General features: G+C 40.7%; 1 protein-coding gene across 1 annotated transcript in view; it reads left to right on the top strand.

Annotated features, from left to right (window-relative positions):
• AK9 (adenylate kinase 9) overlaps positions 1-13,027 on the top strand; it is a 1,007,389-nt gene that overhangs the window by 847,609 nt on the left and 146,753 nt on the right. Inside the window, exon 34 of the mRNA XM_033936269.1 lies at positions 5,908-6,109. Coding sequence (XP_033792160.1) covers positions 5,908-6,109 — 202 coding nt within the window. The remainder of the gene's footprint in view (positions 1-5,907; positions 6,110-13,027) is intronic.

Here is a 13,027-nt window from a genome sequence, read left to right on the forward strand (position 1 = left end):
GCTAAAATTGAATACAAGACAAGGTCTGCAGCGGTCAAAACAGCAGTCAGGGAGGCCAAACTTCGAGTGGAAGAAACTCTAGCAAAGAACATTAAGAAAGGGGACAAATCCTTCTTCAGGTATATTAGTGACAGGCAGAAGAACACAAATGGGATAGTACGTCTTAGAACAGCAGATGGGATTTATGTGGAAACAGATTCCGAAAAAGCCAAACTACTGAACGATTACTTCTGCTCAGTCTTTACCTGCGAGGCACCTGGACACGGGCCACAGCTGGAAGCAAAGCCAAGCAAGGAAGACCCATTTCAGAATCTTGGGTTCTCACCAGCTGATGTTTACAGCGAACTGTCAAGACTCAAGGTAAGCAAAGCCATGGGACCAGACAAATTGCACCCACGAGTTCTCAGGGAGCTGTGCGATGTCCTGGCGGAACCATTAACCATGCTCTTCAATCTCTCCCTAAGTACAGGGAGAGTCCCCCTGGACTGGAAAACAGCTAACGTCGTTCCTCTGCACAAAAAGGGTTGCAGAGCGGAGGCTGCAAATTACAGACCAGTGAGTCTCACATCAATAGTGTGTAAACTCATGGAAACACTACTTAAATGCAAATTAGACACGATTTTGGATGAGGGGAATCTAAGGGATCCTAGTCAACATGGATTCACTAAGGGTAGGTCATGCCAATCCAATCTTATCAGCTTATTTGATTGGGTAACAGGAAAGCTGGACTCGGGAGAGTCTCTGGACATAGTGTACTTAGACTTCAGTAAAGCTTTCGACAGCGTCCCACACCGTAGACTATTAAACAAGATGAAATCAATGGGGTTAGGCGAGACACTAATTGCATGGGTCAAAGATTGGCTGAGTGGAAGACGTCAGAGGGTGATGGTCAACGGCACCCTCTCTGAGACATCGGAGGTGACCAGCAGAGTGCCACAGGGCTCGGTCCTGGGTCCACTCCTTTTTAACATATTCATAAGAGACTTGACCCAAGGGCTTCAGGGTAAAGTAACTCTATTCGCTGATGACGCCAAACTATGTAATATAGTAAGTGAAAGCAATCTGCAAGATAGTATGACGCAGGATCTCCTTACGTTGGAAAACTGGTCCTCGACATGGCAGCTGGGCTTCAACGCTAAGAAATGTAAGGTTATGCATCTCGGTAGCAGAAATCCATGCAAACCTTACACCTTAAATGGAGAAACACTAGCTAGGACTTCAGAAGAAAGAGACTTGGGAATAATCATCAGTGCAGACATGAAGGCTGCCAAACAAGTAGAGAAGGCCTCATCCAAAGCAAGGCAACTTATGGGATGTATCAATAGAAGCTTCGTTAGCCGCAAATCTGAAGTCATAATGCCACTGTACAGAACCATGGTGAGACCTCATCTGGAATACTGTGTGCAATTCTGGAGGCCACATTACCGTAAAGACGTGCTTAGAGTTGAGTCGGTTCAGCGGATGGCCACTAGGATGATCTCGGGGCTCAAGGGTCTCTCGTACGAAGAAAGACTAAACAAATTGCAGCTCTACACTCAAGTTTCAAGTTTTCAAGTTTTATTTAAATTTGATGATTCGCTTAATATTTCTAAGCGAATTACATAAATATATAATTGGGATAAAACATTAAAATTAAATTAACATTATTACATTGAGTAAGTAAACAGGGGAATATTAAACTGACAATACATACATTAAACTAACAATACAGACATTATGGACAATACTGGAATACTTTGGTAAAAACGTAAGGGAAAAAGTTACAATATTTTATATCTTAAAAGAAGAAAAAAGAATGTAAGTAGGGGAGGGGTAAAACACTAGGGTTGGGTTTAAAATACTGAAGTTGTAAATGATCTTGAAAAAGGAAAAAAATTTTTAGAGGCTAAATGAAGCTTTAAAAAGGAATGTTTTTAAGTTGGTTTTAAATAGATTGAGATCTTTAATGTTTCTAATGTACAAAGGAAGGGTATTCCATATAAGAGGAGCCTTAACTGAGAAGATATCATGGCGTCTGGTTCCTATTATTTTTAAAGATGGGACCATTAATAATTCTTGAGTATTGGACCGAAGAGAACGATTTGAAGTAAGTGGAATTAGAAGACGATTAATAAATTGTGGTTCATTAGAAGTAATTGTTTTAAATACAAGTAAAGCTATTTTATAAGTTATTCTTTGATTGATAGGTAGCCAATGTGAGTCTATAAGATAAGGCGTTACATGATCGTATTTCTTTCCGTGGTGAATTAATTTAATAGCAATGTTTTGTATTATTTGAAGTCGTCTTTGTTCCTTGCATGTGATATTTAATAACAAAGAGTTACAGTAATCTAATCTAGAAATTATAAGAGAATGAACTAATATATTCAAGGATTTTGACTCTAGATATGTAGACATTGAGCGTATTAAGCGTAAACGATAAAAACAACTTTTTACAATATTATTGATGTGCTCATGATAAGACAATTTTGCATCAATTGTTACTCCTAAGATCTTAAGTGATGTTACTAGTTCAATTGTAGTGTTTTCAATTGAGAATGGGTTAGAAAGTTTTATATCCTGTCTAAAAGGAAAAAATAATGCCCTTGTCTTAGATATATTTAAAGCTAATTTATTTTGAGTAAGCCAGTTTTTAATTTTTTCCAATTTTTGATTAATTTGGTTTATATCATTAGAATTTGCTGGGTTGAAAGCATGAATTAATTGGATGTCGTCTGCATATGCATAGGTGGTAAAGCCTATGGATTGACTTAAGTTAAGTAATGGAGCTAGAAAAATATTAAATAATAAAGGGGATAAAATTGAACCCTGCGGGATTCCGTAATTGTGAGAAAAAGGTTTAGAAGCAGTATTATTGAAACGTACAATAGAAGTTCGGTCTAGAGGAGCGCAGGGAGAGGGGGGACATGATTGAGACATTTAAATACATCACGGGACGTGTCGAGGTGGAAGAAGACATCTTCTTTCTCAGGGGACCCTCGGTCACAAGGGGACATCCATTCAAACTCAGAGGAGGGAAATTCGATAGTGACATAAGGAAGTATTTCTTCACAGAAAGGGTTGTAGATCACTGGAACAAGCTTCCAGAGCAAGTGATCAAGGCCACCAGCGTTATTGACTTTAAGAATAAATGGGATGCCCTAGTAGGATCCTTACGAGGGTCGAGTTAAGGAACTAGGTCATTAGTACTCAGACTTAATGGGGTGGGTCAGTAGAGTGGGCAGACTTGATGGGCTATAGCCCTTTTCTGCCGTCATCTTTCTATGTTTCTATGTAAGATTTGTCTCTTTGCAGATGACACAAAAATCTGCAATAGAGTAGACACCCAGGATGGTGTGAATAACATGAATAAAGACCTAGCGAAGCTTGAAGAATGGTCTGAAATTTGGCAGCTAAAATTTAATGCTAAGAAATGCATGGTCATGCATTTGGGCTGCAAAAACCCGAGGAATGGTACAGTTTAGGGGGGTTAAAAACTTATGTGCACGACAGAAGGGCGGGAATTGAGTGTGATTGTTTGTGATAATCTTATGGTGAACAAACATGTTGGAAAAGTCACAGCAAAAGCTAGAATGATGCTAGGGTGCATAGGGAGAGGTATGGCTAGTAGGAAAAAGGAGGTATTGATGCTCCTGTATAAGACTCTGGTATTTCCATAGATTACTTCTAAGCCTGGATTGGCCACTGTGAGAACGGCTACTGGGCTTGATGGACCATTGGTCTGACCCAGTAAGTCTATTCTTTTTTTTTTTTTAATTTATTTAAGCATTTATATACCACTTATAACCTAAGTGGTTTACATTAAGCATTTTTCCCTCTCTGTCCTGGTAGGCTCACACTCTATCTAATGTACGTGGGGCAATGGGGGATTAAGTGACTTGCCCTGGGTCACAAGGTATGCACAGCAGAAACAGACGTTTTACTTATAAGATTCTGGTGTGCAATTCTGGAGGCCGCACCTTCAAAAAGATTGGTCCAAAGGAAGGCTACTAAAATGGTATGTGGTTTTCATCATAAGGCGTATGGGGACAGACTTAAAGATCTCAATCTGTATAGTTTGGAGGAAAGGCGGGAGAAGGGAGATTTGATAGAGACGTTTAAATACCTACGTGATGTAAATGTACAAGAGTCGAGTCTCTTTCATTTGAAAGGAAGCTCTGGAATAAGAGGGCATAAGATGATGTTAAGAGGTGATAGGTTCCGGAGTAATCTAAGGAAATACTTTTTTACAGAAAGGGTGGTAGATGCATGGGACAGTCTCCCGGAAGAGGTGGTGGAGACAAAGACTATGTCTGAAAAGTGTGGGACAGGCGAATGAGATCTCTTAGGAAGAGGAGGAGATAGTAGACGCTGTGGATGGACAGACTGGATGGGCCATTTGGCCTTTATCTGCCATCATGTTTCCTATCCTTCATATGACACTCATACTGTAACTGAGTAGCCAGATAGGACAGTTCCATTGACAGAAATCTGAAGTTTTTTTATTATCATCAGTTATGTGATGCCACCAAGGAATAGGAGCGAGAGCCTTCCTGCCATTAGTCTTTAACATAACACCAATCGGTCTACCCTTATCATTGGCAAATCCAGTTCGGAATCCAGCGAATGGCATAAGCTGTTGCTCTGAAACCCCTCTGAGGCAGAGAACCTGTCTGGTACTTGTATCGTGTCTGAAGAGCCAAGAGGAGAGAAATTTGCACGCACACATGCAGAATCGCTTAGATATAAAATGAAAGCTTTTGGGAGTGAGGACAGTTCTGCTTAACAATAACATGAAACCTGACTGATACAAACTTCCCTATCACAACCCATAGATTCCTACACCCAACACCACTGACTTGCCACTCATACTCAACTCATACATACCACATATACACACTTGCACACATTCCTCATTTTTCTCTACCCATACCCTGCCATCCACACATTCATGTTCATTTCCCCTTGTACAAATCTATACTCCTGAACCATACCTCCACCTCAAACCTCCCCTACTTCTCCAAATGTGTGCTGGAAAGCATTCCTGAAGTCGTGCTTCTTCTGCATGCTCGTCCTGCTTGGTTAGTTGTGCCTTTCACTGTCCATCTCTGTATTATTCTGTCTCTAACCATCATCTCTGGTCACTAGTTCATAATTTGAGATAAATATGAACACCTCTATGGATGCCGATGCATGATCTTGTCAGTACACATACCTGCACATACAATGTTTCCAGCAATTTTCCATAGGTAAAACACACTTTTCATGCAATAGGGCTTGAGTTAAATAACATGTGCTAAATTGCATTAATGTTCATGAATGCATCAGTACACCTTAGTAAATGTATTTCATAGTTTTTGGCAATACTGTTTGAAGACAAACAGGTTTTTTTATTAGCATACATAGGTCATATGATTGCACCTTTTTTTAAAATTCTTTATTCATTTTTAAACTTTCATCAAGTGTACAAAAATTCATAATAAACACAATTAATTTAATCACTTGAACATCTTATCATTATAATCTATAAGTACAAATGTAACCCCCCCCACCCTACCTCAAAGGCCATAAATCATTATAAGATCATATATGATTGCACCTTTATTCTAATTACATTATTTTGTGTTTTCCTTCATTGTCTTATCTTTATTTAAAATTGTATTTCTTCCCTTCTTTCCCTTTGTTTAACTATGCTTAAATTTATTGTTTTTTAGTTATTACTTAAATATATTGTCTGCATTGTAATGTAATGTATTGTTACTGTATTTTAGATTTATATTGTAAATTTTAAATGTACATCGCTTAGAACATTTGATTAAGCGATTTATCAAGTCCCATAATAAACTTGAAACTTGAAACTTGAATACAAGAGAATTGTAACTGGTATTGGTACAGCTAAAAGAAGCTCACAACAGACATGTTTTTCAGTTGCTCGAAGGCTTGCAAGCATCTATGGATTAATGCGCCTTTCAATGGGAGATGCCATTCGTAATGTCCTGAAAAACCAGGCTGAAACCCAACTGGGAAAACAGTTAACACTGCACCTGCAGAAAGGATTGTCTGTGCCAGACCAGCTGGCAATTCAGTGCTTGGAGGTGACTCTCATGGAGCTGGTCTGCAAGTCTACAGGGTACGTTATCTTTGGTAATAGAATTTTGTTGGCAATTACAAAGCACTCATGGGGCAAATCTGCAGTCTAGATGCTCATGTAAGTACATTTTACGTACCTATGTGGACACCTACCCCAAATTTATATATGGCGCCAAAAGTTGTTCGTGTAGCCGATGTGCGTACACAGCTTAATTGATTAATAGGCCAAATTGGCACTGATAATTGGCAATTAACACATAATTGACACAAGTTGGAGTTAATTGAGAGTTGCACTGCCCAAAATATTATGAATCTGGAAAGGGGGTGTGGTTAAAGGACAAATCGTGGACATTCTTTTAAGTTATGCACAGGTTTTTAGCTTATGGGCCAATGTATGCACAAATTAGGTGCAGGCATTTAGGCCAGGTTTTCCTTGGCCTAAATGAGTATGCCTAAAAGTTAAGCATGATTCTACAAATTGCACATAATTATAGAATTGAACTTAGTGTGCACTAGTCGGTGCTGATTTTATGGACATTATATATAGACTTAGGCCCCTAATATGTATTAATAGCATGCCACCTAGGTGCTAGTCTGTAAATACACACATAACTTCCATAGAATGTATTTGTAAGGGACTATACCAGGGGTGCCCACACTTTTTGGGCTTGCGAGCTACTTTTAAAATGACCAAGTCAAAATGATCTACCAACAATAAAATTTTAAAAAAACACAACGCACATTGTACGCACAGAAAATGTTAATTATCATTCCTATTCCAGGGTTTTTCAAAGAGGTCAAAGCAGATGACTCTATGCACTATCACCTCAGTAACAACCATACAAAAATAGACAAATATACCCCCCTCCCTTTTTACTAAACCACGATAGCAGTTTTTAGCACAGGGAGCTGCGCTGAATGCCCAGCACTGCTCTCGACGCTCATAGGTTCCCTGCGCTAAAAAACTCTATTGCGGTTTAGTAAAAGGGGACCTTAGTGTAAAATATAGACAGCAGATATAAATTCAGACACATTTTGATCACTAAATTTAAAATAAAATCATTTTTCCTACCTTGTCTGGTGATTTCATGAGTCTCTGGATGCACTTTCTTCTTCTGACTGTGCATCCAATCTTTCTTCCCTTCTTTTAGCCTGTATGCTTCCTCTCCTCCAGACCTCGTTCCCTCCCCCAACTTTTCCTTCCTCTCTCCCTGCCCTTTCTTTTTTTTCTGTTTCTCTTCTTTCCTTCTGTCTCCCTGCCTGCCCTTTTTCTTTCTTTCTCCCTACCCTCCCCCAAGCCACTGCCATCGGGGACCAGGACCCAAACAGCCACCTTTAACAGGCCCGAAAGCCGCCGCCGCCCCAAGCTCTCCCTGCTTCGGCCGATCAGCATTCCTCTCCCCGACGTCAATTCTGCCGTCGGGGAGAGGAAGGTTGATTGGCCCAAGATCGCGATCGACATATTGGGGGAAATGCTGCCGGGTCCTGCCTTCGCGGAAACAGAAAGTAGGCAGGACCCGGCAGCAAGAAGAGCAAATGCTTCACTAACCTGTCTCCCGCCTTAGCCCATAGCGAACCTTTGCTTCAGGGCTCTCAACATGTGCGTGCCGGCTTCCCTTCTCCCCTCTCCCCCCGGACATAACTTCCGGTTTCGGAGGGAAGAGAAGGGAAGCCGGCATGCACACGTTAGAGCCACGGAGCATAAGTTCGCTATGGGCAGAAATCTCCAAGCCGTTTTTTTTTGTTTGTTTTTTTAATGTTCAGCAGCGGCGGCAGCAGCAGATGACAGCTGGGCGGACCGCCCAGCTAAAAGGCCCTAGAGAGAACACTGGAGAGGAAGGCTGATCGGCCCGGTAGATCAGGACGGCAACACAAGTCTATCACGGAGCCCGGGATGGGCTCTGCGATCGACTCGCGTTGCCTTCCTGAGCTACTGGTCAATCGCGATCAACGTGTTGGGCACTCCTGGACTATACTGTACAGGCAGGGCTCCATTTACATATGTAAGATACAAAATATTGTAAGCTATACCAGTTGCTGTTGAACTTAAGACACTCATACTTATACCAGCTCTATGACTGGCTTAAGAAATCATACTTAGATGTTAGACATGTTGATACCCAGTTGCACCAAGTATTCTAAAAAAGAACATAAGGAATAGGCTCTTAATACATGCCTAAATCTAGGCTCCTTGTTATAGATTTGGTCCTATGTCTATCCTAATAGTACTTTGAGTAGAGGAGGAGTCTAATGGTTAATGCAATGACCTGATAACATGAGAACCCGGGATAAATTACCTGAGTTTGTCCAGTAAGCCTCTTCCCTTACCTTGTTTAAAAGCAGACTGAAAACCCATCTTTTTGATATAGACTTCAATCCTTAACCCTAATGCCCACCAATCCAGTCAGCAGATTAACCATTCCCCTTAACTGTATCCATGACATCCTGTTTGTCTGTCTTGTCTGTTTAGAAGGGACTGTCTTCTTTGTGACTGTACAGCACTGCGTACGTCTGGTAGCGCTATAGAAATAATTCCTAGTAGTAGTAGTAGTAGTAGTTTGATTTCCCACTGCAGTTCTGTTGAGAAATTACTTCCTGATTTGTCGTAACAGATGAAATTCTGCTTCTCAAAATTTTTTTCAAACACTTTTTCTAGTGCAATAGGTGTATCTTTCTGAACAAGAGTGTTATCTCCCCATGGCTACGAGCCATATGCAGAAGGAATCTACCCCAAATTTTTTATGTGATCCTCCTACTTCACTGGGAGCTCTACTGCCATCAGGAGTTTTTCCCTTCTGCACATGAGCTGGAAGGAGTGTTGCTGTTCTGCTCTCTCTTTTTCTTATTTTATTCAGTATGTTCATCCTTTATTTGGTGTTTTCAGTGCTTGGAGCTTTCACCTTGGTTTCAACTCTGCCTGCGTAGAGAAGAAACAGACTGAATTTGCAGCTGACAGGTTGATCCCTGATGGTACCTGTTAGCCAGTCTGCACAAGTATTTTTGGAGCTTGGGGCTGTCCCCGCTTTTAATCCTCACCTACTGCTTAGTAGGAGTCCGAGTACAGGTGGTTAGGTATCTGTAGGAGGCTCAGCGGTGTCTTGCAGGGTGCCAGCAAGCAGCATTTTTTTACCTCCCCCCTTCTGTTAGCACGTCTATCAGTCCGCGGGGTTGGGGTTATGGTCAGACACCGGGTCTGACTGGTAACCCAAAGATCAGTGTTCAAGAGGTATTTCCAGCATGAGGCAAAGATTCTTCTCATTTCCATCTACTGTAAAGAGCTGAGGCAGGCTGCCACATAGGTCATAGTGAGTAAGACTGTTACATCCTATGAAATGAATCGGGGGAGTGAGGGTATTTGAAAAACATGAAGGTCCAGTATGTATGGAGGATCTCGATCACTTTGCTCTTATGGCATGGCTATTGAATGCGAAGTGTTAGAGCACAGAGGATATTCAGACATAGTCATTGCCACCCTTCTCAAGTCTAAAGTCAAAGATATCGACTACGGTTTCTGCTTATGCTAAGGGTGGAAGACTTTCCAACACTGGTGTGCCTAGGAGTGTGTGGGGGCGTTTTCAGTAGTGTTAGCTTTCCTTCAAGTGGGCCTTGATAAGGGCCTCACTATGGCTTTGCTGTGGGTTCATCCAGACATCGCCAGATTTCTGAAGGGTGCTCTTCGCATGAGGCCACTGATCAAACCACCATTCTCTTTGTGGGATCTTAAGGTGGTTCTCAAAAGCCTCAACAAAGCTCCATTAAAGCCTCTGGAAGATGCTTCCCTCTTGGACTTGACGCTGAAGGTGGTTTTTCTGAACTCTGTCACCATGTCAGGAAGCTTCAGAAGCTTCCATTACTGTAAAAACTCTACAATATCCGATCCACTCCTCTGTCAAAATATTAGGACTTATTCTTGATCAGACTCTGAATATGCAAAACCAAGTGTTCATAAACACTTTCCTCTGTGAACGGCGCAGAATCTACTCCATTTTCTTGTGTAACTTTGCCAGACAATCTGTCCTTCTCTAGGATTTTCTTTCGTGAACACAGAACAGAAGTATTTGTTTACCATGTTTACTTTTTCCTCATCACTCTCCACATATCGGTTCATAGTACCTTTTAGTTTTGCAATTCCAGTTTTCAACTTCCTCCTTTCACTAATATCTGAGAAAAATTTTGTCTCACTTTTCTACATTTTTAGCCATTTGCTCTTCCGCCTGCGCTTTCGCCAGATGTATCTCTCTCTTGTCTTCTTTCAGTTTCACCCGGTAGTTTTTTCTGTATTCCTCTTCTTGGTTTTTTTATAAATTTCTTTATTCAGTTTTGCATATTACAAGTGTATCAGAAAAATTCATATAATCTTATAAATATACATAAATATATAAATACATATATAAATATGAAGGTTTTTTTAATATTTCAGGAACGCCAACTCTTTTGCCTTTGTTTTCTCCACCACTAGTTTGGAGAACCATATCAGTTTCCTTTTTCTCTTGTTTTTATTTATTTTCTTCACATAAAGGTCCATAGCCATTTTTATTGTTCCTTTCAGCTTAGACCACTGTTTTTCCACTTCTCTTATGTCCTCCCATTCTAACAGCTCTTTCTTCAGGTACTCTCCCATGTTATTAAAGTCTGTACATTTGAAATCTAGGACTTTAAGTTTTGTGCGGCCATTCTCCGCTTTAGCTGTTATATCAAACCAAACTGTTTGGTGATCGCTACTTTCCAGGTGGGCACCCAAGTGAACATTAGAGATATTCTCCCCATTTGTGAGGACAGATCCAATATCACTTTTTTCCCTCGTGGGTTCGTCACCTTTTGTCTGAGCAGAGCCTCTTCAAAGGCATCCACAATCTTCTTTCTAATTCCGCAGACAGAACTTTCCAGTCTGCATCCGACAGGTTGAAATTTCCCAACAGCAGCATCTCCTCTTTCTTTCCAAACTTTTAGATATCTGCAATCGGGTATCCAAATAGTTCATCAAGCCCAGTAGCCTGTCCTCATGGAGCCTTTTTCCTTCAATTCAACAAAACAATTATTCTGTTACATAAACACATGAGTCTTATGTTGGGTGATCAACCCATTCTTGTGAACTGCTTACAGAAGGGTGTCAATCATACAGTCATGAAATATTCAGCTCTTTCTTAAGAAATGTTCACAAATCGATGTCAAATCTTTTTTTATCTCTGGAAAAGAAAGTGATGTAATTACAGGTAAACAGCAAATATTTTCCTTAATTTACTCATGAAACAAAAGATATCCACAAAAATGTGTATTCTTCCTGAGGAATAAATTAGGACACCCCCACATATCCTCCCACTTAAAGTGGCTCAAATCACACACAGGTGTATCACATCAGGTGCACATGATTAGAACATATATAGAGTTGAAAGCTCTCAGTCCATACTTTCCTCTCTAAGGATCTGACAAAAGCAGCAGAGAGGGCAGGATCCAAGATGGTGTCAGCATAGACTTGCTGTGCGTTTGTTCCAGCGAGTCTCCCCACCTTACAATTTTTTCTCCATTGGTTTCATAATTTCCTAGCTGGAAAATGCCGAAGAGGAGAGCCAGAAGTGTCGCTGGTGCCTCGCGACGCTCTAGGACCCCCGCTATCGGCAATATTGAGGAGCTCATTAGGCGCGTGCAGGGCATGCTGACGGTGTCAGAGACCTCTCCGCTGGAGACGCTGCAAAGAAGCGGTGTGCAGCAGTCCTTCTTGGGGCTCGAAACAACTATTAGTCCTGACATGAGAGCACCGTCCCCGCATCCCCAGATTACCAGCTTCCCGCGGGAGGGGGAGCTTCCGGGAATTGGAGTGCTACCTCCTCCGGAGGCAGTGGTGATCGTTGCGGGGAACGAGGACTCATGTTCTCAATTCTTTCAAGGGAACCCGAGCATGGATTTGGAGGATTCAACAACTGCAGGGGTTGGTTTAACTCAGCCTGAATAGCAACAGGAAGACTTGCCAGTGGGTGAGCAAAAACTATTAGATTTACAATCTCCTTAATTTCAAAAGCCCCAGGAAGTAATTTTGGATGCCCGTGGGACCTTGTAGTTAATATACCAAAAATTATGGCTCCTCAATTTCAACAGATAGAAGCTCGACTTTAAGAGCATGATAGTGATGTCTTTAAGTTAAAGAAAATAACTGGTGATTTTAAATCACAAGTAGAAATCCAACAACAAGATATCAAATCTTCAAAATTAATACAGGAGAAACTAATTAAGGACAACACGAATCTAAGAAGAAAACTTGAGTCACTTGAAAATTTTTCTAGATGTAATAATCTAAGATTGATTAACTTCCCTAGGATTGCTACAACAACTCCTAGGGAAATGTTGAATCGCTACTTAATGGAAATATTGGAAGTACCTGAATCTTCTATACCTCCACTTACACAAGTTTATTATCTTCCAGTTAAAGAGCAAAAGATCTCACATGCAGCGACTCAAGACCCAGTGGACGTATCAGCTTTATTAGAGACTTCTGATAGCTACTCCGGCTACCTTGCTTTTTTCAGTTGCTCTTACCTTAGATAAAACGTGGCTACTAAAATTGTACTTTAAAAACAAACAAAAAGAATTTTTGGGTCTTAAAGTTCAAATGTTTCCCGATTTGGCTAGGGATACACAGAGGCATAGGAAAGAATTTCTTTTGTTGAGACATCCTATTACAGCCTTGGGTGCTACTTTGTTTCTTAGATATCCTTGTAAATGTATAATTCAATATAAATCACACAAATTTGTCTTCTTTGAACCTTCACAGCTGACAACATTTCTGTCTCTGTCGAGGCTGGAGAAAGCTCAATGAAGGATAGATGATTGCCCTTAGCTCTGCAAATCTATAACTGTTTTTTCCTCATAATAATTTGCTTTAATTCCGTTTAATTAAATCTTGGATCCAAATAGAGGACTTGAGCAGGATTTAAGTTAGTAATTTTTTTCCCCTTTTTGAATT

The sequence above is a fragment of the Geotrypetes seraphini genome, chromosome 3 (genome assembly GCF_902459505.1).
Source record: "Geotrypetes seraphini chromosome 3, aGeoSer1.1, whole genome shotgun sequence".
Lineage (NCBI taxonomy): Eukaryota > Metazoa > Chordata > Amphibia > Gymnophiona > Dermophiidae > Geotrypetes > Geotrypetes seraphini.